This window comes from Macaca thibetana, chromosome 18 (assembly GCF_024542745.1).
Source record: "Macaca thibetana thibetana isolate TM-01 chromosome 18, ASM2454274v1, whole genome shotgun sequence".
Taxonomy (NCBI): Eukaryota; Metazoa; Chordata; class Mammalia; order Primates; family Cercopithecidae; genus Macaca; species Macaca thibetana.
Window position 1 is genome coordinate 14237065 of NC_065595.1, and position 24029 is coordinate 14261093.

The following is a 24029-nucleotide window of genomic DNA, read 5'->3' on the forward strand; positions in this document are numbered from 1 at the left end:
ACTATGAAGATAGGTGTTGAGAAGTTTGAAGGGAATGTGGTTTACCTTGTTTCCAGTGTCATGCTACCTTGCTTGTTAAAGTCAACTGTCAACACTGGGTTTTGCAACTACTCACATTCTAGCTTGGGGGAAGGAGAAATTGATGCAGAAAATACAGTTTCCCTCTGGTCATTCAGCCTGTAAATAGTGCTATAGATGAAAATTTGTGCTCTGAGATTTTAGTCATGTTATTTTCTTAGAAATTGAGAAGAAGAAATTTATAGAAATGCACCTAACAGTGATGGTTTGTGCCTATGGTTACATAATTTTTATTTAGCATAATTTCAACATTTTTCCTGTCAAAATTTTACTTTCTGACCCAAAAACCCTCAGATTTGAAGGAGAAATAATGTTATTTCTCACATATAAATGAATCAGACAGACATCAGGAAAGGAAGACTAACAAGACTAAGTGAACCTTGATTTACAATTCCCCATGCCCTTTAGGTCTGAAAACTTTCCATTTCTGTCAGAAAAACATGTAATTTATTTTTTCTCACAAGAAATGTACTCTACGTATTATAAATTAGCAGAGAGGACAAAGATGCCCAGAATATCTCTGCATTAATGACCATGTAAAAAGAAGTTCCAGTGATTACCATAGTTACAGTATTAAAAAAAACTAAACTAAACTTTCCTCTTCTCTTGAAACACACAATCCCTTCAACTCTGAAATTAAAATCAGGTTTGAAGTATTAATAATGTAATCCTATGACATATACCATTGTCTAGTTGATCAACCAGTAAGGCTTTATCTCCATAGTGTTACATGGAAATCCTGTTATTCTGCTGCAAAGCCAAAATCACAAGCCAATCATTAGTAGCAGCAAAATATTTAATCCCTGAACTTAATACATGCTATTTTTGGACAAGTTATATAAGGCAGGAGTGTATGATTGTGAGCAAATTGTCAGGAACTTGTCAATGTCTTTTTAGGTTGTCAAGAGTAGGCATAGAAGGGAAGAGGTGGGTGTTTGAATTTAGGTTTCTCAGATCTATCATCCAGTCAAACAGAAGCACGCTTTCCACATTCACAGGATTCATATCATAAATCAAATACTTTCATTTACTTCTCCTTTAATACTTGCTTAATCATGACTGTTTCTTCCTTATTAGACTTTCCATGTGGTTTCCAAGCCCCATCTCTACATTGGTATAAAATATGCATTCCATCTCTATGAAAGCTCTAATGAATGAGCTAAGATTGAATTTACTTCTCTGTTCACGCACATTACAATGGTCATTCCCAAAAGGTGTTCATGAGAATAAATTAATACTGCTCTTTTTGTAAATATGAAAAACAGGATCAATGGCATTAAAATATTCATTTAGGATTACAGGCACTGATGAATATTCATAATCATAAATTTATATATTTGAATAATTCTAACTCCATGATAAAGGCAAAATTATTTTTAAAAAGAGAAAACGTGGATTTTCACAGTGATTAAAAAAAATCAGTGTTATTCACACCTGCCTGTGTGAATCAGTAATATTCACACCCACCCACCCTTCCCTACACACACAGGACCAGAAAAACTGAATACATTAAAATATCAATTAATAACCAAGATAACAATGTCCCATGGTATAGTCTTAATGTAAACGGTTTCAGCTTAAAAGTAAAACAGAACAAACCAGCTACATATTCTATCCATACCAGTTTTCAACCCAGTACAAATTGTTCCCCAAAATTAAAAAATATATATATTTAGTTTCATTTTTGATTTGGCAGATCATCACCCTAACTGTTATGTTTAAACTTATTTCCCTGAGAAAAATAACATCTGGAAGAATAAACTGAAACTACTACCTATTATATTACATGGCAGAGAGGTTTCTGAGATGTAAAGATTACCATGTATAATTTCCTGTGTGAATGAAAACACAAAACAAAACACAAGTAAAACTCTGAGGTAAAGTATCAAAATTTTCTTAAGCATTCAGGAGATAGAAACTGAAATACTTTTGAATATATAGCATTATTTTTAATTTTGTTAAGATACTGATGACTAAAATAAAATATTTTAAATGGTGATAAATCCTCAATAATATGATGCTTACCAAAGTAGACATATTGGGAGAAGTAGAATAAAATAGTATGTTATTAGTGTCAACTATATTTAGAAATAATCATATTAATTGTAAGAAACAAACAACTTATGACTTTACAAGAATGTCACATTTCAGTTTTTACCTGTCTTTGGCTCCACTGAGAAGTATGGCTGTCCTTGCAGAATACTGTAGACCACTCTGGCACTGTTGCCATACGTAGGATCATCAGCATCTGTCGCTGTCACTTGTACCACTGAGGTCCCTAGATGCCAATCCCAAAACCACTGAATTAAAAACTTCCAAATACCACAAAACAAAATAACTTACAAAATGTTACTGATTCCCACATTAAGCTTATTTGAAATTTTTCATTTATCTTTTTCAAGGCACATAAAAAAATGGATACAGTATTATTTTAAAATAAACCAGCTCCAAAGAGATGATAGATATTAACAAAACCCTTGAAATATTTAAGGGATAAGAAAATATTCTGGCAAAAAAAAAAAAAAAAAAAAAAATACCATCGATGATGCACATTAGGCTGGGATATACTCCGAATCGGATGGGACTGAAACTTTAGGTGTCTCATCCATTGGGTTCAGGTAATATATTTTCATCAAGAGCAGCTTCTATAAGACTCAATCACTGTCTAGAAAACAGCATGATAACAGCATCTTGGACACTTGAATCATTGCAGGTACAAAAATGTCATGGTTAAGATGATCCAGATAAGGCCGGGCGCGGTGGCTCACGCCTGTAATCCCAGCACTTTGGGAGGCCGAGGCGGGCGGATCACAAGGTCAGGAGATCGAGACCATGGTGAAACCCCGTCTCTACTAAAAATAGAAAAAATTAGCCGGGCGTGGTGGCGGGCGCCTGAAGTCCCAGCTACTCGGGAGGCTGAGGCTGGAGAATGGCGTGAACCCGGGAGTCGGAGCTTGCAGTGAGCTGAGATCCGGCCACTGCACTCCAGCCTGGGCGACAGAGCGAGACTCCGTCTCAAAAAAAAAAAAAGATGATCCAGATAGAAACCAAAATGTCATTAACTGACAAAGAATATTTGATGCATCTAACTGGATATTAGGTGGCTACCCTATCTCCTTGGGATTTTTTAAAATTTTCTCTGCCAATTGATTTAAAAACAAAACAGGAAATGAAAATTTAAACCAAACCTCTTGTAAAAGACGAAAGCCATGGCAACTTTAAAAATTGCATAGATAGTTTTTTGGTTGTTACATATGATGTACAACATATGATGTTACATATGAAATGTTGTATTCTTTCTTCATTTACTATGTATTCACACATTCAATATGGAAAGCATTTCTTCTGATCTGTTATTTTTTTCCATTTGGAATGTAATCTTTAAAATATCAGAAAGACTCATGTTTGCTTAGTTTATATATTTAGTTATATACTATTATTTAGTAAATATCCTGTCTTTTAAATATGGAACAGGTCCCTTTCTTCATGGATTCTTTAAGGTCCTAGTTTGTTTCAAATAATTTCCTGAATATGACATTTTAAAGCTAACATATTTTCAGATTGATTTCTATGTAAATATCTCTTTCAAAATGCCTTAAGCAAGTCATTAATGTCCACTTTGCTATAAATCCACTTTATTTTCTATATATATTTCATTGCCAATTCCATTTTCTTTAAAATTATGTGGAAATTATGAAAGTTAAGTGTACAGTACTATTCTTTAAACCATAAAGTTTTTATTTATTTTATTGTATATTTTGAGACGGAGTTTCACTCTTCTGCCCAGGTTGGAGTGCAATGGCACAGTCTCGGCTCACCGTAACCTCTGCCTCCCGGGTTCAAGAGATTCTGCTGCTTCAGCCTTCTGAGTAGCTGGGATTACAGGCACACGCCACCATGCCCAGCTAATTTTGTATTTTTAATAGAGACGGGGTTTCTCCATGTTGGTCAGGCTGGTCTCGAACTCCCGACTTCAGGTTATCCGCCTGCCTCAGCCTCCCAAAGTGCTGGGATTCCAGGTGTGAGCCACCACACCCAGCCTGAAGTTTTTTATTTTATGGACTTAGATGATTGTGCCCTGCAGATGTCTGGTGGGGCCAAGATGGTAAATAATGAGTATTTTTAAATCTTTTTTAAGAATTAAATTTTGAATATTTTAAATGTTATAATAAATTACATTGATGTTCTCTCTTTCCTCTATATGTATTAGCTTTACAATATTTATTTTGGTAATATGCCTAAGTATGATTTTGCTACTTCATTTTAAAAGAAAGAAAACAATTTTAAACCAAATAATAAAAACTAAACTTCAGTAAGTTTGGCTGTGAACAATAATACTTTTTTTTTTTCTGAAAAGCTCATTATCTCATTTAACACATATAGACACACAAACCAGATAACACACACACATATTCACAAATAAATTTAAACTTTCCATGCCTGTCTATGTTCTTCTGGCAATAAACAAAATATCCTAAAGGCTTACTAGTGTGTTTAAAATTTTAGGATTAGTTAACATCTAATAAAAAAAGATCCCTGGATATTAAACACTGAAAACCTGCATGGCCTATATCATACTATTTGATGGTTATTATACTTGGTTAGACTTAAGCACTTTGATTAACTGTAGTGTTTGATAAACTGTAAGTCCATACAACATATGTTATGTAGTTTAGGTATTCCATGTTCTATGTCCCAATTTTTATATTAACTTAATTGTCTGAATCGGTGTCAGATAAACTCTGAAGACATCTGAAAATAATTTTCTAAGAAAGTTCTGAACCCATTTGAATCAGCCAAGTAAATAACTTAAATATAAATTATTTAAACACTGTGATATGGGCCAGGTGCAGTGGCTCACGCCTGTAATCCCAGTACTTTGGGAGACTGAGTCAGGCAGATTGTGAGGTCAAGAGATCGAGATCATCCTGGCCAACATGGTGAAACCCCATTTCTACTAAAAATACAAAAATTAGCTGGGCATGGTGGTGCACACCTGTAGTCCCAGCTACTTAGGAGGCAAGAGAATCTCTTGAACCTGGGAGGCGGAAGTTGCAGTGAGTCGAGATCATGCCACTGCATTCCAGTCTGTAAACACAGTGAGACTCTGTCTCAAAAAAAAAAAAAAAAAAAAAGAAAAGAAAAAATAAAGAAAAGAAACAAAAGGTATTGTGACATGAAATAGCATGACTATTAATGACTATTATGCACACTTAAATAACATAAGTTATTTGACTTATAACATACATTAAGTATGCATAATAGTCATGCTGTTTCATGTCAGAGTACCATCAAAATCAAAACGACAGTGCACTATCAGATTTTTCTTTTCTTTTTTTTTTTTTGAGATGGAGTCTTGCTCTGCCTCCCAGGCAGGAGTACAGTGGCGAGATCTCAGCTCACTGAAATCACTGCTTCCCGGGTTCACACCATTCTCCTGCCTCAGCCTCCTGAGTAGCTGGGACTACAGGTGCCCGCCACCACGTCCAGCTAATTTTTTGTATTTTTAGTAGAGACGGGGTTTCACTGTGTTAGCCAGGATGGTCTCGATCCCCTGACCTCGTGATCTGCCCGTCTCTGCCTCCCAAAGTGCTGGGATTACAGGCATGAGCCACCATGCCCGGCCACTATTAGCTTCTAAAACAAAAAGTTCACATATACCTATATAAAATTTGCATATCTATATTCTATGTGGGAAAGGAAAACACTGGCAAGCCAATGAAGAACAACCAAAATGTCCATGAGAACTAGGAGTATGAAGTTGAATTAAATTGCTCAAACACATCTCAAAAACTCCTGATTTACCAAACATTACTAATTTGGGGAGGAAGATGTGCCCTTTCTTTTTTCTATAACCTCCAAAATCTTGTAACAGTTACTGTTGCTGCTGCTCTTGTTGGTAAGCAGGAACAGCAGAAAGCACTTGGAAGGTGTGGATGGTGGTGAGGAAGAGTGAACACACCTGTTTGGTCACAGAAATGCTAGCAGTGCTTACATATGTGCTAATTATAGTAAGATCATGCCACTGTGGTTCAAATTCTTCCTGGCCACAAGCATTGATTCTTCTGTCTCCTTATCATTTGGCATTTGTCTAACAGCTAGAGGCAGGGTGGTGCCCCAAATAATTTCCCCTCTCTCTTCTAATAGGAACAGAAATTTAGGGCCACTAGACTGCGATCCCTTTAAGAGCACACATTATACACATCTTTGCAACCCCACTCCTCAGGGTCGTAAGTATGTTGATTTTATGATTGGATGAATGAAATGACCTTTTAAAAAAAAATAAATCACATTGGTTAAAATGCCCATGTGTTAAAATACAAGTTCCATTATGATTTTAAATAAACTTCCTATTTCAATATTAAAAACAGCAGGAAATTAATATATAAATCAACTCATCTCTCACCCAGTCTCATAACTTTTTATTTTTATTTTTGTAAGATTGCCTACGCTTAAATTACATATTGGCTGTAAACTATTCCAAAAGTACTTGAATAAATGAAATTTAAAAGAGAATTTCTATTATTCTATATAAATAAAGTACACACTAGAAGTACTTTACTTGCTATCTTTCTAGTAATGGTGCAATGACAAAAGGCCTTTGAACAAAAAAAGCCTTCATTTTTTTAAATATATATCTCCAAATGGGTACCTCCTTACCATTGCTATAAATTCACTATAAATTTTCATTCATTTAAGTTTTTGGATAATTTTTTTTAAATTAATGGTGGCATGGACACATGGCAGGGAACACCACACACTGGGGCCTGTTGAAGGGTTGGTGGAGGAGGGAGAGCATCAGGAAGAGTAATTTAGGGATGCTGGGCTTAATACTTAGGTAATGGGATAATTTGTGCAGCAAACCACCATGGCACACGTTTACCTATCTAACCTGCACATCTGCACATGTATCCCTGAAATTAAAATTTTAAAATAATCAGTGGTGGCATGTGGATGGCCATTTGTAGGTTCAATCATACTCATTACAATTAAACAGATCAGCCGATCCAAATATTAGCCTGGCTAGCCATCAATGGCCTTCTTGATACACTGGCCATAGAGAGATGTTTAGAACAATGAATCAATATCTTAATATCATGGAAAGAAAAGTAAACACTGGCCTGTGTCTGGAAGAATTCTGTTTGTTAACTTCTGAGGCATCACTGTAATCATTTAAAAATATAAATAAATATCAAGTTGAAAAAAATGTAAGATTAAAGTAATTTCCTGAAAACATTGAAATAGCTGTACAAAAACAATTTCCTAATTTTCCATACAAATAAATTAATAAGTTAAGTTAATGGATACTGGCCACCAACATGTCTCAAACGTTTCCCTCACCCTAACTGACAATTGCTACGTACATACAGTCTATTCAGTACTTAAGGATGATTTAATTTTAAATAAAAAACTCCCCAAATCAGCCACAGGCTACAAAGCAGATTGTTCTTTACTTACCCACAGGAGACATTTCTGGAACTCCTGCCGTGTACGGGCCATCCAAAAATTTGGGTTCGTTGTCGTTGATATCCTGAATTTTGATGACAAACTCCGACTCGGGCTCCACGGGTTTGTTGGTGAGCCTGTCCAGAGCTTGAGCTCGGAGCGTGTAGTAGGCCTGCTCCTCACGATCCAGTCTCTTGGTGGCATGAATATCCCCAGTGTTCTCATCAATAATGAAAATGGAACTTGCCCCTTCGCCTGACAAGATGTATTTGATGGAACCATCTCCTTTATCAACATCAGAGTGAAGCTGGTGAAAAATTCATGTGAGATGATATTAACTTACAAGAGAGTCAGCGATACGGAGATATGTAAAAATAATTCTTATGTCAGGTAGGAGTACACGAAATTTTATTGTTCTTGGAAAGATAAGCTGAACGCTTATTGTGCACAGCAGAAAGGCTATGAGAATGTGTCAGCTTGTACTTGTGAGCAAGACAATTTCATTTCTTCCTGTAAACAGTCACATTTCCAAAGGTATTTTATATCAGTCCCAAAGTTGGGAACTGATTATAGTGTTATTTTTTATTTGATCTGTCCTTGCCAGTTTTAGCCATCTTCTTTGAACAGAGCAGGCATTCGGTAAACATGTATAATTGGTTGATTTGATCTACTCCAAGCAAAGAAACTTTCTATAGAACATTTGTAAATCTAGTTCCAACATACCATTTAATATGCTTAGAAACCCCCATATGCCCTTCTCTCCCTCCTTCCTGCCCTGTCCCCACTCACACTCCTTTCTGTGATTAACGAGTATGGCTGGATGTCCAGTCTCGAAATCTGTCTCCAAATCCTGTTCTGTATTTTAAAAATTGGAGCTGAAAAAAAATGACACAGCTCTCTCAAGTAGGAATTTTAAATCAACACACGCATGGGACTTCAGCTAAACCCTTTCTTGAAATACCAAGAACTGCATTCGACTTGCATGATTAAGCACAGCATCAGCAGCACAGCAGTCCCTCCCGATTTGCGTTTCACATCTGGAGCTGTCCCTGCTGTATGTCAGAACATTATGCTGAACAGACGAACCTCAGGAAACTCAGACGTAATTACACATTTCCCTGAACTTCATAACCTGAGAAACGCACTACTCAATCCGTCATTTCAACAATCTTTCACCCCCTATAACTGCCATCATTCTGGGCTTTGGTTAATATGAATGTAAAATCCAATTTACCAAATAATAAAGCTTTTCGCTCCCCTTCAGAACTACGTTTGCATTTTTTAAAAGACAAGGTGCTAAAGAGATATAAAATATGAAAAAAAGAAAAAACACCGAGGAAAGTATGGACACAGTACATTTTCATCCTTCCCTGGTAGCTGTTGAGGACATAGCTTTTTGTACCTTGAATTTCTGTAAATGATTGTTTTACTGCACTGTAACAGCTGTGTTTATCCTCTGCTTACAAGTACTTGAATACCTGATTTATCTTTTGGTTTCGATAGGACTACATAATACAAAAAGTAAATTTCTGGCACCAGTTATAATTTAATTTTTTTCAGTGTGAATTATCTAGTGGATCCTAAGCCATACGTCTATTCAGTGTACGGAAAACGTGTGTTCTTCAACTATTGTGAATTATTTAACTTTCTCAAGTCATTTTTAGGGTTATGATTATATATGTAACTCCCTCTAATTTATAATACAAAGGGTGAAATATGAGAATTATTATAGTTTTAATTATTAAGAACTTCCTAGATGTCAGTCACTATGCTTAACATTCTTTTTTTTTAACAAAACAATACTTTTATTTTAGGTTCAGAGGTACATGTGAAGGTTTGTTACATGGGTAAAACATTATTTACATAGTAACTCATTCAATATTCACATTTGCCCTTAATCCTACTAACAAATGAAGAAACTGAGGTAGAGAAAGGCTAAGAACCTTGCCTGAAGTGGCCCAACCAACTCTGGCAGACGCAGGATTATGAAAACCGGCAGGCTGGTCTAAAGCCCACATCCCCACTCCCTATAATGAGATCCAGCCTCCAGGATAGGAACTGTTGTGCTGTGTGCTAGGGTCTTCAAGAGTTGATGCAAAGGGGAATGTGAGGAAAGAAGGGAATATGCAACCAACCCCACCTGATCACCCCCCAAATCTTCAAGAAGCTCAGTGCTTCGAGTGGTTTCCATCTGTACGTTTTATGACTTACCAACAGGGTCCCTTCTTGCCATTACATAACAATAAACTCCACCACACTCAGTAGCACATAGCAAAATACTTGACTCCCAAGACAAATGCAGATGATGGATGAAAACAAGTTGTTTTTAAAACAAGCTTCCAGTCCCTGGGCCGCTTAAATGCTCAATGCTGCTCTCCTAAGGCTCCCTCACCCTCATCTGTGCTCCCATGGGGCGGCAGCTGGTGGCAACTTATCTACACGTTACTGCTGACAGTGGCGTGCAATGTTAGAACATCCAGAAGACCACAAGAAATATCAATTATACATGAGTCATGTCTTTAATCAAAGCTTTTTTACACTGAAATCACATGAACGATTTTCATTTACAGAACAAACCGTATGATTCATTTACCTAATTCCTACCAACTGATCACTGTTTTCGTGGCATGGCGCTACAATGTCCCTGTGGTATTCCAAGTATGAGAAACAAAACAAATTTATTTTCAGGAAAAATCACACAGTAAGTCCTGACTGTGAACTTCAACCTGAGCTCTGATGCTGCATTTTATTAAATATTATGGGGTTGTCAGTTGTTCTCCATTACTGACAACATCAGAACTTAAAAGTTTCATACTGCTGGATTCTCCAATCATTCAACAATCAAATTCTTCCTCTTCTACTACCTACCCGTGCCCCACCCATGCCCCACCACCCCGGCCCCGCACACATCCTGTTTCAGGAGCCCTAAACTTTACTATTCTTCCCATCGCTGACAATTTTCTCCCAGCTGGTACCATCACTAGGCTTCTAACCACTGCCAAAATTCACAAGCAGAAAATTGCTTGAAGCCTATACTCAGTGTCTTTGCAAAGTTACTCTAAGCATCTGTGGTTAAAAGGGACCAACTTTGAATTGTTAAAATGGGTACATAATTATCTGAGTCATTCAGACATTTAATCTGTGAGACTTTGTGCATTTTACTAATCCTAATAGGTGGAGTGAAATCCACACTCTTAGTAAAAAACTCCTCTCTCTTTGATGAAAAAGAATGCTCAGCAAAGAAATGTTCTCAAGTGTAGAAATAGCAAATCACGTTCTTAAGTTGACAAGTGTCTACGTAGGCACGTGCACACTCACAGACACACACACACACACACACACACACACGCATGGACACATGCATGGACACCTTTGAGAATAACTATAACAACCCGAACAGAAAAATGTTACTCTCCGCTGTAAAAACCCTTGACCAAGAAAAAAAACAAACTATGATCCTATAAAATGGTAAATAAGTACAAAAGCAAAATAAACAATGCAACCATAGACAAGTGTGCTCTATTTGGGGACAGAACAGCGAATCACCTAAGTCTATTCTACTCACAAATACCCTTGCAAATGTGAACCTGAGATTAGCCTAAACAATAATAAAAAAAATATTAATAAGCAGATAAAATTTACCTTTACTGCCTGGGTTCATAAATCATTTTCAAAGTATTTGTTTTGACTTCAAAGTAACTATTTACAGATTTTATTTTTTCAAATGAGCACAAAACATGAGAGGCATAGAACCTTAGTTGAATCTAGCTCATGATAAGGCAACAGATAAGTTGAGGAGGAGGTACGATTATGTAAATCCTGTGTCATTATGTCAGCATTATGTATTAATATGTAAGAAATATCAGACTCTCATAAACTACATAGACCATGAATGCAAATTACATTTTACATGTACCCTAAAATATATCTGTGAATAATCCATTAATGTTCCATCAGGCCCTGCTTCATAGAGCACCCCCCACCATGAGTCTATTGTATCCGAGCCCTTTTTCATTCATTCTGAACTATAATCCTAGTTCAGAATCATCAAACCTTTCACTTGGGCTATTGCAAAACATCTCAATTATTTTTTAATTTAATAACTCACATTGTCTAGGCTGTCAGAATCAAATTATTTCCTCTAAAACATATATTAAATTCTATCACACCCCTCATTAAATATGTTTTTGTCCACAAGAGTATCTTTATTGATAAGTGCTGAAAGATAACACTGAGATATCATAAGATATCATATTTGCACAACAATGTTAGCTCTGAAGGACTTTCATGATGGATCAGCCCCTGGGCATGGCCTGGAGCTTCCCGATGGTCCAGCCAATTGTGGCTGATTATTCCAGGAAGCATCTACTGCTATGTTTATGCTGATTTTAGAGCCTATGGAAAGTACATCTGTGCTATTTCAAAGTGTATGGAACATTTACTGGGCTGACTCTTGATCCTCCTTCTTTGGCCTTTTCAGCATGCTCACCAAATATATTTAATTGCTTCCCATGGTCTATGGATTTAATCGAAAATTCTAGGCATGAGTCCCAATCCGATTCCATTCTATCTCCCTGGCCTTGTTTTTCCACCACATCTCACAGTGTAGTCTATGGTCCAAGCATGCTGGACTAGTTCTCACTGCCTGAGCATAGCAAGCATTTCCCATGCTTCCCAACACACCCACTCACAGACATCCAATTCAGCTTGATGCAAGTTCCCTTTTTCTGAAGTTTTACAACTGTCCTGTTTATTTCCCATAGTTTCTTATTTCAATTTCTATGATAGAATTCATTTAATTCTGCTTTATATTGAAAAATCTAGTTATTTTTACATTCAACTTTAATTTATAAACTCCTTAAGAACTAAGTTCTTTTTATCACTATGTTCTACATCCTTAATAAAGTCTGTTGTATTAAATTTGGTAAATTTACAATCCACTTTGTAAAATAGCAGTATTTGTTTTATTTCAATTTCTGTCCTTTTAAGTTTTAATAGCTTTTTAAAGAAAAACAAAACAAAACAAAACAAAAAACATCCTATATCTCTGGTTTGTTCTCCATAATCCTCTGAACCACTTAGATGGAGTTCAGATGCCTTGCTTTGTTGCTCATGGTAACACTTAGTGTATGATTTTGTACTTTCACACTTACATGTTTTTGTTCCCCAGGAGACAGAGCCCTGGTAGAAACAGGCATCTTTCTTATTCCTGTTTCCTCAGCTTTTATACAGTAGCTCTCTCTCCCTTTCTCTCTCTCATAAATACACAGACATACACACATGCACGTGTGTTGAGGAAGGGTTGAAACCCACTTGCACGTCCTTGGGTGCCAGAATATCCATTACCTTCATTAAATTTTTATCCACCTTATTTTTAAATTTAAGATTGTAGAGACCAAAACTAAAAGAGCAACGCACTGATGTTCTGGTGATCTTTTTACATCTACATAACCAGATTACACTTGATATGAACTACCCGGTCTACCACTTTCAATTTATCTGCTTAAATAAAAGTCTGAAAATGGAAAACATCCTCTATTTAGGAGAAGAAGGTAAAAAAAAAATCAATTCACTTTATTAATCAACTTTTCTTTCCTCTAGTACTTCTTAAATTCTGCTTATTTGATCTTACTGATGATCTTGTCTTTACTACCTAAAGCTTAGCCATGTAAAATGGAGACAAATATATCCACACTTGAACCTGCATAATTGTGACCAGTACTTGAGATGATACAGTGGACTAGGATTCATAAAGGTAAATTATTGTAATGTTAGAGTTGCACTTTTTGATGTCTTTGCCTTTGAAAAAAATACTAAATTTTCATGCCACAGAAAGACCATCTACAAACATAAGGTGAAATTTTATGAAAGAGATAATATGTATTGTGAAAGCTTTAACATTAATAAATGAAACTAGAAACTAAAGCCTCTGTGATGCTCACTGACTTATTTACAATAAGGATGACAATAATTGCAGCTTTGGATTAAATGTTTCCTTATAATGAACGTTGGAATAAGAAAAAATACATTGTAATATAAATAAAACACATACTGGTGCTATTGCATTTGTGTCAAAAAAATGAAGTAATGCTAGCAAAGTAAAAAATGTGTTTTTCAGAGCAGTAAGTTAATCAATCTGAGAGTGATTTTTATTAAATATTAATAAAGTATTAAAAGTAAATTTTACCACTGATTTACTTATTATAGATTCCTGACTTTTAAAATTTAAAAGTGTATTCCAGATTATTAGAACCCATGCAGGGTAAGTCTATTAAAATTTTACAAGTTTACAATTACAAGTACAGAAAGTAGATTTAAACAATGATTGGCAGAAGTATAACTGCCTGAATATACATATGATAAACAAATTTTCTTTTCTCATAATGTCTTTTAATAAATATTTTCCACATACCACTGGATATGTTGCAATTATCAAGCTGTTGAAGAAATGTTATAGATGAAAACAAATGTATGAGTCATTTCTTTCTGCTTGAAGTATTCCTAATTTATAATTATTACTGTAATTCAAGGTAGTGGAACATAATTTACTTGTAAAGCATCTCTAATGAAGACAGTGGTTTAAGAAGTAAAGATATTGTTTAACAAACAGGAATAAAGGAAACAAATATAACTCAGGAAGTACATGGGTAATGGTAATATTGCTGAAAAATTCATTTCTTTTATTAAGTAATAAATAAAAAGAAAAAAAATACTACTCATATTGTTTTTATTCTCCGAAAAAGTTCACAGTAAGTCACTTGTGACAAACAGCCATTCTAGGGGGTCACAGTCCATTTTCTTAGAAGCAGAATGGCCCAATTGGAAGGTCAATGCAAAGAAGCCCCAGGTATGGCTACTGAATCTCCATTCTGCTCCATGTTGTGTTGTCTTGATGGTGCTTGAGTCCCAGTTTATGCATCTGTTATACATCCACATCTGTAAATGGACAACTGGCTTTGAATGTTGGAGTGAGGATAAAATAAAAAGATGCATTTGGAAGTAATTTTGTAATATTAAATTTTCCATCCATATTAACACGTTTCCATATAGTGGTGTAATATACTTATCTGCATTCCTTAGGGAAAACAGTCCTGCTTTGGAGTGAAAAGGTCATAGATCTGTGCCTACGACATGGTTTCTTAAAGCTTCACGTTCACAGACACAGCTTTTTCATCAGGGACCAAGAGACAGCAACTCAAAAAAGCATTCTTTATTCCACACAGCTACATTCACTTCCCTAAAGAAAACCCCATCATCCTGTCTCTGATTGCTGTCTCCAGGCCAGATCCACAACTCTCACACAACTTAAGAAATCCGCCCACAGTCGAATTCTTAATGATCAGAATTGAAGCTGAGGCTTCATCCTCGCTTAGTGTAATTGCGAATGCTTCATGTTCTCTACTTGAGGGCTCGCCGGATAGGAGAGTACCTTGCTCTCTTAGTTGTAAACTCCATGAAATAGGCCAGAAGCACTTAAAAGCAACCCCTGGAGAGACTCAGCTTTTTATCAAAAGAATAACTTTTAATTTTACTTTTTAAAATGAGACCGGTTGAGCAGGAAATGTATATAACCAAGGCAAAAGCAACACCACTCAAAGTGAGGTATCTGTTTTTTGGAATTAAGATAAAAACAGAATTTGAGATGAATGGCTTAGCAACTGTTATAGTAAGCTCACCAAATAATTTCATGTCTGTTGAACCCAAATACAATGATAAAAATAATGGGAATTGATTTTTTTTATCTAAGAAATTTATTTTTATTGCATTTTACAAAACTAGCATCAAGTGACAATAGTATAGTGTGTTCTTAGAAAAACAAATGTGTGCACAAAAACACAACTGACAACAAAACACACCCTGTCCTTTTATCACAGATCCATTGAGAAGCACTGGGCCCATGAAAAAAACCCTACATGAAAACTGTTTTCTATGCTTCTAGGCAAAAGTCCATCTAACAATTCTTCCCTGTCATAACATTAGAGATGACTGGAAGATACCATGATGAAGGCAGAGAGCAATCTGAGAGCTCATCTTTAAGACTTGCACAGATGTTTTGTACCTGGTGTTTTGGAGAAGGTATACACGTACATGTTGCAGACGCCAATAGCATAAGGTGTTCACAAAATGTTTCTCGGAGTTGTCTGCACTACAGTGCTTTGTCCATTAGAAAATATCAATGATAACAGCTAAAGCAACGGAAATAAAAGTTCAGAGTCTCCATTTGGTTGAGGGGAGAAAATGTCAACACTTGTATAATCTAAAGAGAGAATTTTCTAAAGCATCTTTTCAATTCTAATGTAAGAATAATGTTTGTTCAATGTGGTCTAACGGAAGCCAATGCCTGGACAAAGATAAGGACAAACACAGAATGTCAGAGATAATGCAGAACAAGGAGGGGAAACTGAAAAGGAGCTAGGTAAGAGGACAGATGGTGACTTAGCCACACCTCTTTTTCCCTTTTATTTTTTATGGGGGGGATGGACTCTCGCTCTATCGCTCAGGCTGGAGTGCAGTGGCGCAATCTTGGCTCACTGCAAGCTCCGCCTCCCAGGGGTAAGCAGAACACTGAAGACCAAGAACCAAAGGATCAGAATGGGATTGTCCTTCTTACCTCACTCCTATTGACTCACTGGGTGTTGATGTGTGCTTCTCATTCCTACAGCAGGGTGACTCTACCAGGTTCACAAGGTATGTCGGTCCCATTCTCTTGGGACTCCTGGCACCTAGGGACCAGCAGACTAGGACAAGTGTCACAATCCTGGTAGGTGTAACCTATCTTGATCATCAGGAGGAGGTGGGCTTCTGTTATCTAATGGGGGTTTCGGTTAGTGTCTGGCCACTAGAGTGTCTTTTGATGTTCTCTTGTCCATCTTAATGGCAAATGGACAAGTGAAAGAACCTGTCCAAGGGGGAGCTGGAGATGAGAGGGATGTGATGAGTACCACTTGCAACCTGGAGATTCTTAATCTTCTCGTGAATTCTAGCAGGAAAGAGGGCCTAACATATTTCTGCAGAACTGTTTCCTGAACTTACTACATGAAGCAAGTGGATATGACTGGTGCAAGGGGCTGACTCTAGGGCATGTCATGAAAGCCTCCCAGATCCCCTCCCTGCTTCACCAAATGAAACACTGGTGTGCTGGTGGCCAACACATCTCAGCTAAGTCCTTTCCAAAAGTCGTCCTCAGTTGAAGAGAGCCACCTTGACCAAAGGTAACACATCTTTCTTAAGAACAGGCTACATTCAATGATGATTGGCTGCCGTGAGCCTTTAAAGCTCCTCCTTCTCCCCTTAACTCAGGACAGCTATAAAGACCTTTCCCTACTCCTGAACTCTCCATAAGGTCAGCCAAGTCCTAGGCTGCTTTGTTCAACAACTTTTACTGCCCAATCCTATTTCCTTCTTTTCTCCCTCACAAGTGTTTATTCCAAGAATGTACTCCAATAAATTCCTTACGGGCAAATCCACCCTGGTCCAGGTCTGTTTCCTATGCAACCTTACCTGCAGCATGCACACACATTACCAACTCAGTAACTAATGAATCACAGAGCTTGGCTCCTTGGTACTCATGCATACCATGCTCTCTCCTTCAGAGGCACAGGTGATAGAGGGGAACATGTATGTCATTTGTTGAGAGATGTGTACTTGTTGATAAGAAGCAGCAGCCACTGAAGTAGAGGCTGTCAAATGGCAAAATTCATAAAAGTTGTAGCCCCAGGCAGTGAGTCACTCGTTTCTTTCAGTAGATATCTGACATACTCTTATTTTTCCATGCTCTCAAATACTTTGATTTATGGAAACTTCACACTGTGAATGGACCAATCCCAAGAGCATGAAGAATTCATTCTGGTGTTTTTTATTTGAGAAGAGAAAGAAGCAAAATCGCCTTAGCTCCGGGAAGCCAGCGACCCAGTTTGCATGCCTTCCTCCTCAGTTCTCTGTGTCAAGGGTTGAGTATCTTATGCTCATTCAAGTGCTGGGATGCTCAGATCACACTACTGTATAATTCAATCAGAATATCCATCCATAGTCCCAGCCTTTTTTATTTGTAAAAGCTTCCTGGGTCAAACTAGTTAATACCCAAGGTAAGAGCCACTGGCCTAAAAAGAATAGAGAAATACAGAGGAAGTTTGAGGACAATGTTCTTCCATTGTACTATCATTTTGAAAGACAGAGGAGAAATAGGGTCATTAGCTAGTTATAAAAGAGGGGAAATAAGCATGTCTGCAGAACGTTTGAAATAATTTGCTGAGAAGGTACAAATGTTTAAAAGCTTACCTCAAAAAGTCTCTGGCATAATTTCAATTTCAAAACACTAAAGCTTCCTAAATGAAAAACAAACCTGGTTCACATAACAAGAGCCTCCATGGAATATGTAATTGTCTCTTCTGAAATAGAGCTGATATAAAGAATAATAAGACTATACTGTAGCCCAGGTGACCTAAGGAGGCCCGAGAGAAGTTTTCTTCTCTCAGCAAAGCATTATTTAGAAATACAGAGGAAAACAAAGTCTCCTCTGAGCTCTCTCAGGGACTCATCTCTACAACCAGAGAAACTTGCATTCCCTGCTTTCCTGCACACTAACAATCTTGACTGCAGTTGTTAATGCCCTAAGGATAAACATTTTCATAAAGAAATGTAATAAAATGGGCAGAAATCAATAGGAAGAAAAAGGGAAAAAAAGAGAGTGATGTGGAAGAAACAAGCAATGACCATAATAAAGTCAATAATTAGGTTGATGTGAGAATACGACATTCTCAAATAGCCATTAATATTATTCCATGGACTCTGGAAAGGTATATTGGCTTTCCAAGGAGAGATTGGCCATGATTTGTTGTTGTTGTTGTTGTCTTTGCATATTGGCTGCTCTGGTGTTAACAGGAGGCCACCACTAACACTGCCTGGAGAGAGTCTACCACATCACGGAACTGACGAACAGGCAAGGGAGAATCAGTAACACCATTGCTTGAGGAAGGCGCTTTCTGCAAAATTCTGTTTAGCTTTTCAGCTGTTTAATTTCTGTTTAGATTTTTAAACTGTAATAGGTGTCCTATTTTCTTAACGGCTACATTTATTTCACAGTTTGACTCTTCACTCCTTCTGCCCAAATGAGTATCAAATACAGAAGTATATTCAGTTATTTATTAATCCACAGAACTGGGATTCAAGATGAATCAAACAACCTCTTCAGCAACATAATTAGAATTGCTCAAGCGAGTCAGCATGATATTAAAAATGCTTCAAGCCTGTGTTATGCGTTAACATGCATGAGAGCCATGGGATTTGGGGTCTCATGCCCTTGTGTTGCTCTGATGTTGGGCAACCTGCAGCCATCATTACTTTCTCTGGTCTTTACTTTGTTCATCTACAAAACAGATTGAACCAAGGGGTCTTAAAGATCTCTTCTATTCCCCAAACTCTGTACATCTCATCTAAATAAATGTGAGTAAACTACAATAATTAACTCAGTCAATAAATATGCAGTAGCTACCTAATGAATATTGTACATCCCACGAACTGCACAAGGCATGGGGGACTAAGTTCTGGGTGTGTAACGTTGTCTTATTTTAAAATAGTTTATAACGTGACACATAGGAATTGTGTAGTTATGCCACCTTGGGAAAGTCAGGAATGTTTTCAGAACATGTTCAGACTATTGTATTCAAAAAAAATTCTTCTATAATTTCAAAATGTCTATTTAGTTATGGCTTGTGAAAAAAAAAGGACATTAGGTCATTTATTTCCGGATGCTTGGGAGTGACGATCTGTGCTTTCTTTTTTTTTTTTTTTTTTTTCTTGTTTTTGAGACGGAGTCTCGCTCTGTCGCCCAGGCTGGAGTGCAGTGGCGCGATCTCGGCTCACTACAAGCTCCGCCTCCCGGGTTCCCGCCATTCTCCTGCCTCAGCCTCCTGAGTAGCTGGGACTACAGGCGCCGCCACCACGCCCGGCTAGTTTTTTGTATTTTTAGTAGAGACGGGGTTTCACTGTGGTAGCCAGGATGGTCTCGATCTCCAGACCTCGTGATCCACCCGCCTCGGCCTCCCAAAGTGCTGGGATTACAGGCGTGAGCCACCGCGCCCGGCCAACGATCTGTGTTTTCTTGTGTATACCAGCTTGCAATTTGGTTAAGATAACTCAACAAAAGAAAGTAATTTTGATTTAAAAATCTATGTCCCGAGGCAAAATTAGCCGGGCGAGGTGGCGGGAGCCTGCAGTCCCAGCTACTGGGGAGTCTGAGGCAAGAGAATGGCGTGAACCCGGGAGGCGGAGCTTGCAGTGAGCCGAGATGGCGCCACTGCACTCCGGCCTGGGCGACAGAGTAAGACTCTATCTCAAAAAGAAAAAACAAAAAAAAACAAAAAAAAAAACTATGTCGAGAACATACACAAAATATATTTAAAGGATATTGTACTAGTCCATTCTCACACTGCCATGAAGAAATACCTGAGACTGGGTAATTTATTTAAATAAAAAAGTTTTAATTGACTCGCAGTTCTGCATGGCTGGTGAGGCTTCAGGAAACTTACAATCATGGCAGAAGGCACCTCTTCACAGGACGGCAGGAGAGAGAATGAGGGCGGAGCGAAGGGGAGTGTCTCTTACTAAACTCAGATCTTGTGAGAACTCACTATCATGAGAACAGTATGGGGGAACTGCCCCCCATGATCCAATTAGCTCCCACTGGGTCCCTCCCACGACATGGGGGGATTATGAGATTACAATTCAAGATGAGATTTGGGTGGGGACACAAAGCCAAACCATTTCAAGTATGTCAATATAATATGTTACCTGAACATGCAATTTTCAGGACAAGTGCATTTATTTGAAAGGACATATTATGAATGGTACTTACTTATAATTTATCTAATATCATGTACAAATCCAATTGGTATCACTTACAAATACACACACTAAGAATGTTCATTTGCTCTTCATTTCTCTGAGATTTACAATGTTATACATTTTCTCTGTACTTCATCCTGTCACATAATAGATACATAGTTTAGATGTATTATTCTATTTCAATTTTAACTATTCAAAACTCCTTGCAGCAGTACTGGGATGATAATGATTTCCTGGTAGAAACCTGCTTCTGAGGGATATTATTATAGGGAAACATTCCTGGAGGGCGTAACTTCGGATGGGTGTTTCCTCCCCTATTATCCATGTTGCTTCCATTAACTAAAACATCCTTTGCTGTGGGGGAAAAAAGTATCAACTAAATCATCTTTCTTTTACATTGCTTATAATTATTAAAAACATATCCTACAACTGAATGGACATGTGTCAAATATAAAAAAATTAGTAATCACTGTTATGAATTGACTCTGAACTTCAGTACTATGTGAAATGGGAACATTTTAGCACTGATGAAATTATGATGGAAAATTTCCTGGAACACTTGATCCATTCTAATTTAAAATCCCATCACTACTATTTCTCTATTCCTTAGACTACTTCATATTTGCAACCTTGAATTTTATTCACTCCACTTCACAAATTGTTTTATAGCTCTTTTATTCAAATAATTGACAGCTAATATTTATTGAGCATAATTATGTGTTAGACATTGTGGTAAAGGGCTCTTTGATTCTTCTGACAAACTTTTGTGGTAGGCATTATTGTACTAATTTTATACACGAGAAAACTATGATTAAGAGGACTCAGGCTTTTGCCCAAGTTTACGCAATAATTTCACAGACTTGAATGCAGGTGTCTCCAACAACGAAGCCAGTATTCTCACCCACTACACCACCCTGAGTGTGCCCATTTCCACTCCCACCCATCTCCTCTCAGAAGACATGACTTAGAAAAGCTTGGATTCTTACATTTCTCCACATGAAAAATCCAATCATTATTAAGGCAAAAACATGAACTTAAAACAACTAAATTTTGGGGGTTTTTTTCTGACCCCTCCTTGTCCCTTGCTCCCAACCCCCAATTGGTTGTCAATTCACAATGTTCCATCTCCATAGCTCAATAACCTCCTTTTTCTTTGTCTCTACTCCACCCATTTCTGCCCTGAATCAGGATGGTTTTATTTCTCACACAGATTAACAGCTTAGCAATTTATACTTTGTATAGTAAAAAAGACTTGTAGATGTTTAAAGGGTCACCTACTCTTCAACATGTCTAATCCATAGTGTTACATGATTGTCATGTGCATCTTATTAAAACACATCGCTATTCTTCTCTAGATCGAAATCATCGATAGTTCCCTACAACTTTCCATATTAAAGATCAGCTTAGTATTCAAAATGTTCAATGGTATGGTGTCATTGACTGTAATGTACACTATAATCTTACATACTACCACAAAAGAAAAAAAATGTGTATTATCACTTTAAAACATTATGTATCATAACAAGCATCCTGATTTTGGAAGGTAAAATGTGGAAAAAGATGCATTTTATAATTGATAGTATGTGCTATTTTTGATTCTTGTCTCCTACTTCCTACTTCTAATTCCCTATTCTTCTATATTCCCCCTTCTGCCCTGGGAATGCACCAGGCTTTACAAAGCAACAATGTATCGCCCACAGCTTTCCTATAATCAAATGCATCAAATTCTATAGCAAAATTATTCATATTTTGCACTTTTCTAAAATAAAAATCAAGAAAAACCAAATCAAAGTGTAAGGAGCACATGAAGTCATGAATATTATGTGTTGTTCAAAGAAACATGATGACAACAGCTTCAATCAATGCCAGCATTTTGTTTATTACTGCTAGTGCATGTGTTTTCTTCACATCTAAGATTATCTTACTCTTATTTTCTTTACAAAATCAAGTCTCCTTTGCAATCACACTGAATGACAGGATACTTTGGTGATTAGTACAGTGTGATGAGATGTTCTAGGGAACTTATAATCACCATCATTAACAATAAATCTTACCTAATTTTTGAGATCCGATCTACAGACATAGCTGTGATAATATTGTTTTAAAGGCTTTTAATGCAGAGAGAAATATTTCTGCTGTGTAATAAAATAGAAATAAATGTATTTGCTGGAATTTCTCTCTCTCTCTCTCTTTTTTTTTTTTTTTTTTTTTTTTTTTTTTGAGACTGGGTGTCGCTGTCACCCTGGCTGGAGTACAGTGGCACTACAAGACTCCACCTCTCAGACTCAAGTAGTCCTCCCACCACAGCCTGTGGAGAAGCTGAGATGATACATATATGACACCACATCCAGCTAATTTTCATATTTTTTAGTATTTTTGTAGAGACAGGGTTTCGCCCCAGGCTGGTCTCAAATTCTTGAGCTCAAGTGGTCTGCCCACCTCAGCCTCCCAAAGTGCTGAGATTACAAGTGTGAGCCTCTGCACCTGGCCTCAGAATTTTTTTTAGATTTATTCAGAAAAAATGTTTCATAAACTTTATGTGGTGGAGAGTGAGAAACTCACCCACTGCACACAAATGCTCAAGTTGTAAGACATAATTACTAAATCTCCCAATACAACTAAAGAAGAGCGAGATAAACCAGTAGCTGATGCTCCACAGAGTACAGCATCAAGGAAAATACATTAAACCCTCCAAGGCAGGGTCTCAGAGGTGGGACAGCCAAGAGCAGAATGCCAGATGAGGATTTGTTAAGAGGGATGCTGTACTGCACTCCCCACTGCCTCCCTTATCTTTAATAATGATTTCTTAAATGTTACAAAATGCTTGATGTAATTGGTTTTTTAATGGAAATTGGCAAAGAGCTGAGTTTTCACGCAGGCCAAACAGAATTAGCCTGTATGGATAAGAGGGCTTCTGGAGACTGGGTAACAATGGATAGAGTGAAGAGTGTTTTGATTTTTTTTTTTTTTGCTTCTCTAGAGGGCACAGTGCTACAACATTAGAATGCAACTCTGTGGCCATATAAAGAAAAAGCAAAAAAGCTGAAAACCTACTATTCCAGAATACAGTATTTTCCACACACGTATTACCTTAGAAGATGCATAGATTCTCCTATCTGCATTGTCCTTTCTGAAATTATAAGGTGAAAACGCTGTAAGGTAAAACGGCTAACACGCAGCCCTAGGGTGGAATATTGCCTGCTGCCTCACCTACAAGATTCTCTGAGGGAAATGACACGGGGCCTCTTCAAGGTTTAGTTGTTTGATTCTTTACACTTATACTCAACAGACACTGACCTCGTTTTGAGCCCTAGGGGGCTTATCAATTCACTCTTCCCGAGTACAGAAATCAGAAAACCCTCCTTTTTCCTTTTCTTCTTTTCTTTCCCAAATTCTCTAAGATGTCTTCCCTATTTTTTCAGTCTTAAAAAAAAAAAAAAAAAAAAAAAAAGACTGGCTGCAGCAGACATTCCGGGGTTCCATGGAGTACAGCTAGAACTTTTAAGAGCCATTTTTAAATGCAGAGAATGTCAGCCTCAGGGGCACTTAAGAAAAATATCTAACATACCCCTATGTAATAAATAGTTCATGTAGTTTGCAAATCTTAATGTCTGGGTCCAGTATAAACACATTAGCATACTAGGCAGAGAAAGTTTATTTAG

The 24029-nt window shown here is 37.2% G+C and overlaps 1 protein-coding gene across 2 annotated transcripts in view; it reads right to left on the reverse strand.

The window, feature by feature from the left end:
* CDH7 (cadherin 7) overlaps nt 1-24029 on the reverse strand; it is a 133327-nt gene that overhangs the window by 68859 nt on the left and 40439 nt on the right. For both annotated transcript variants that reach the window (XM_050767170.1, XM_050767171.1), the window contains exons 3-4: nt 7537-7831; nt 2237-2356 (exon numbers count right to left, since the gene is read on the reverse strand). In XM_050767170.1, the coding sequence (XP_050623127.1) occupies nt 2237-2356; nt 7537-7831 (415 nt within the window). The remainder of the gene's footprint in view (nt 1-2236; nt 2357-7536; nt 7832-24029) is intronic.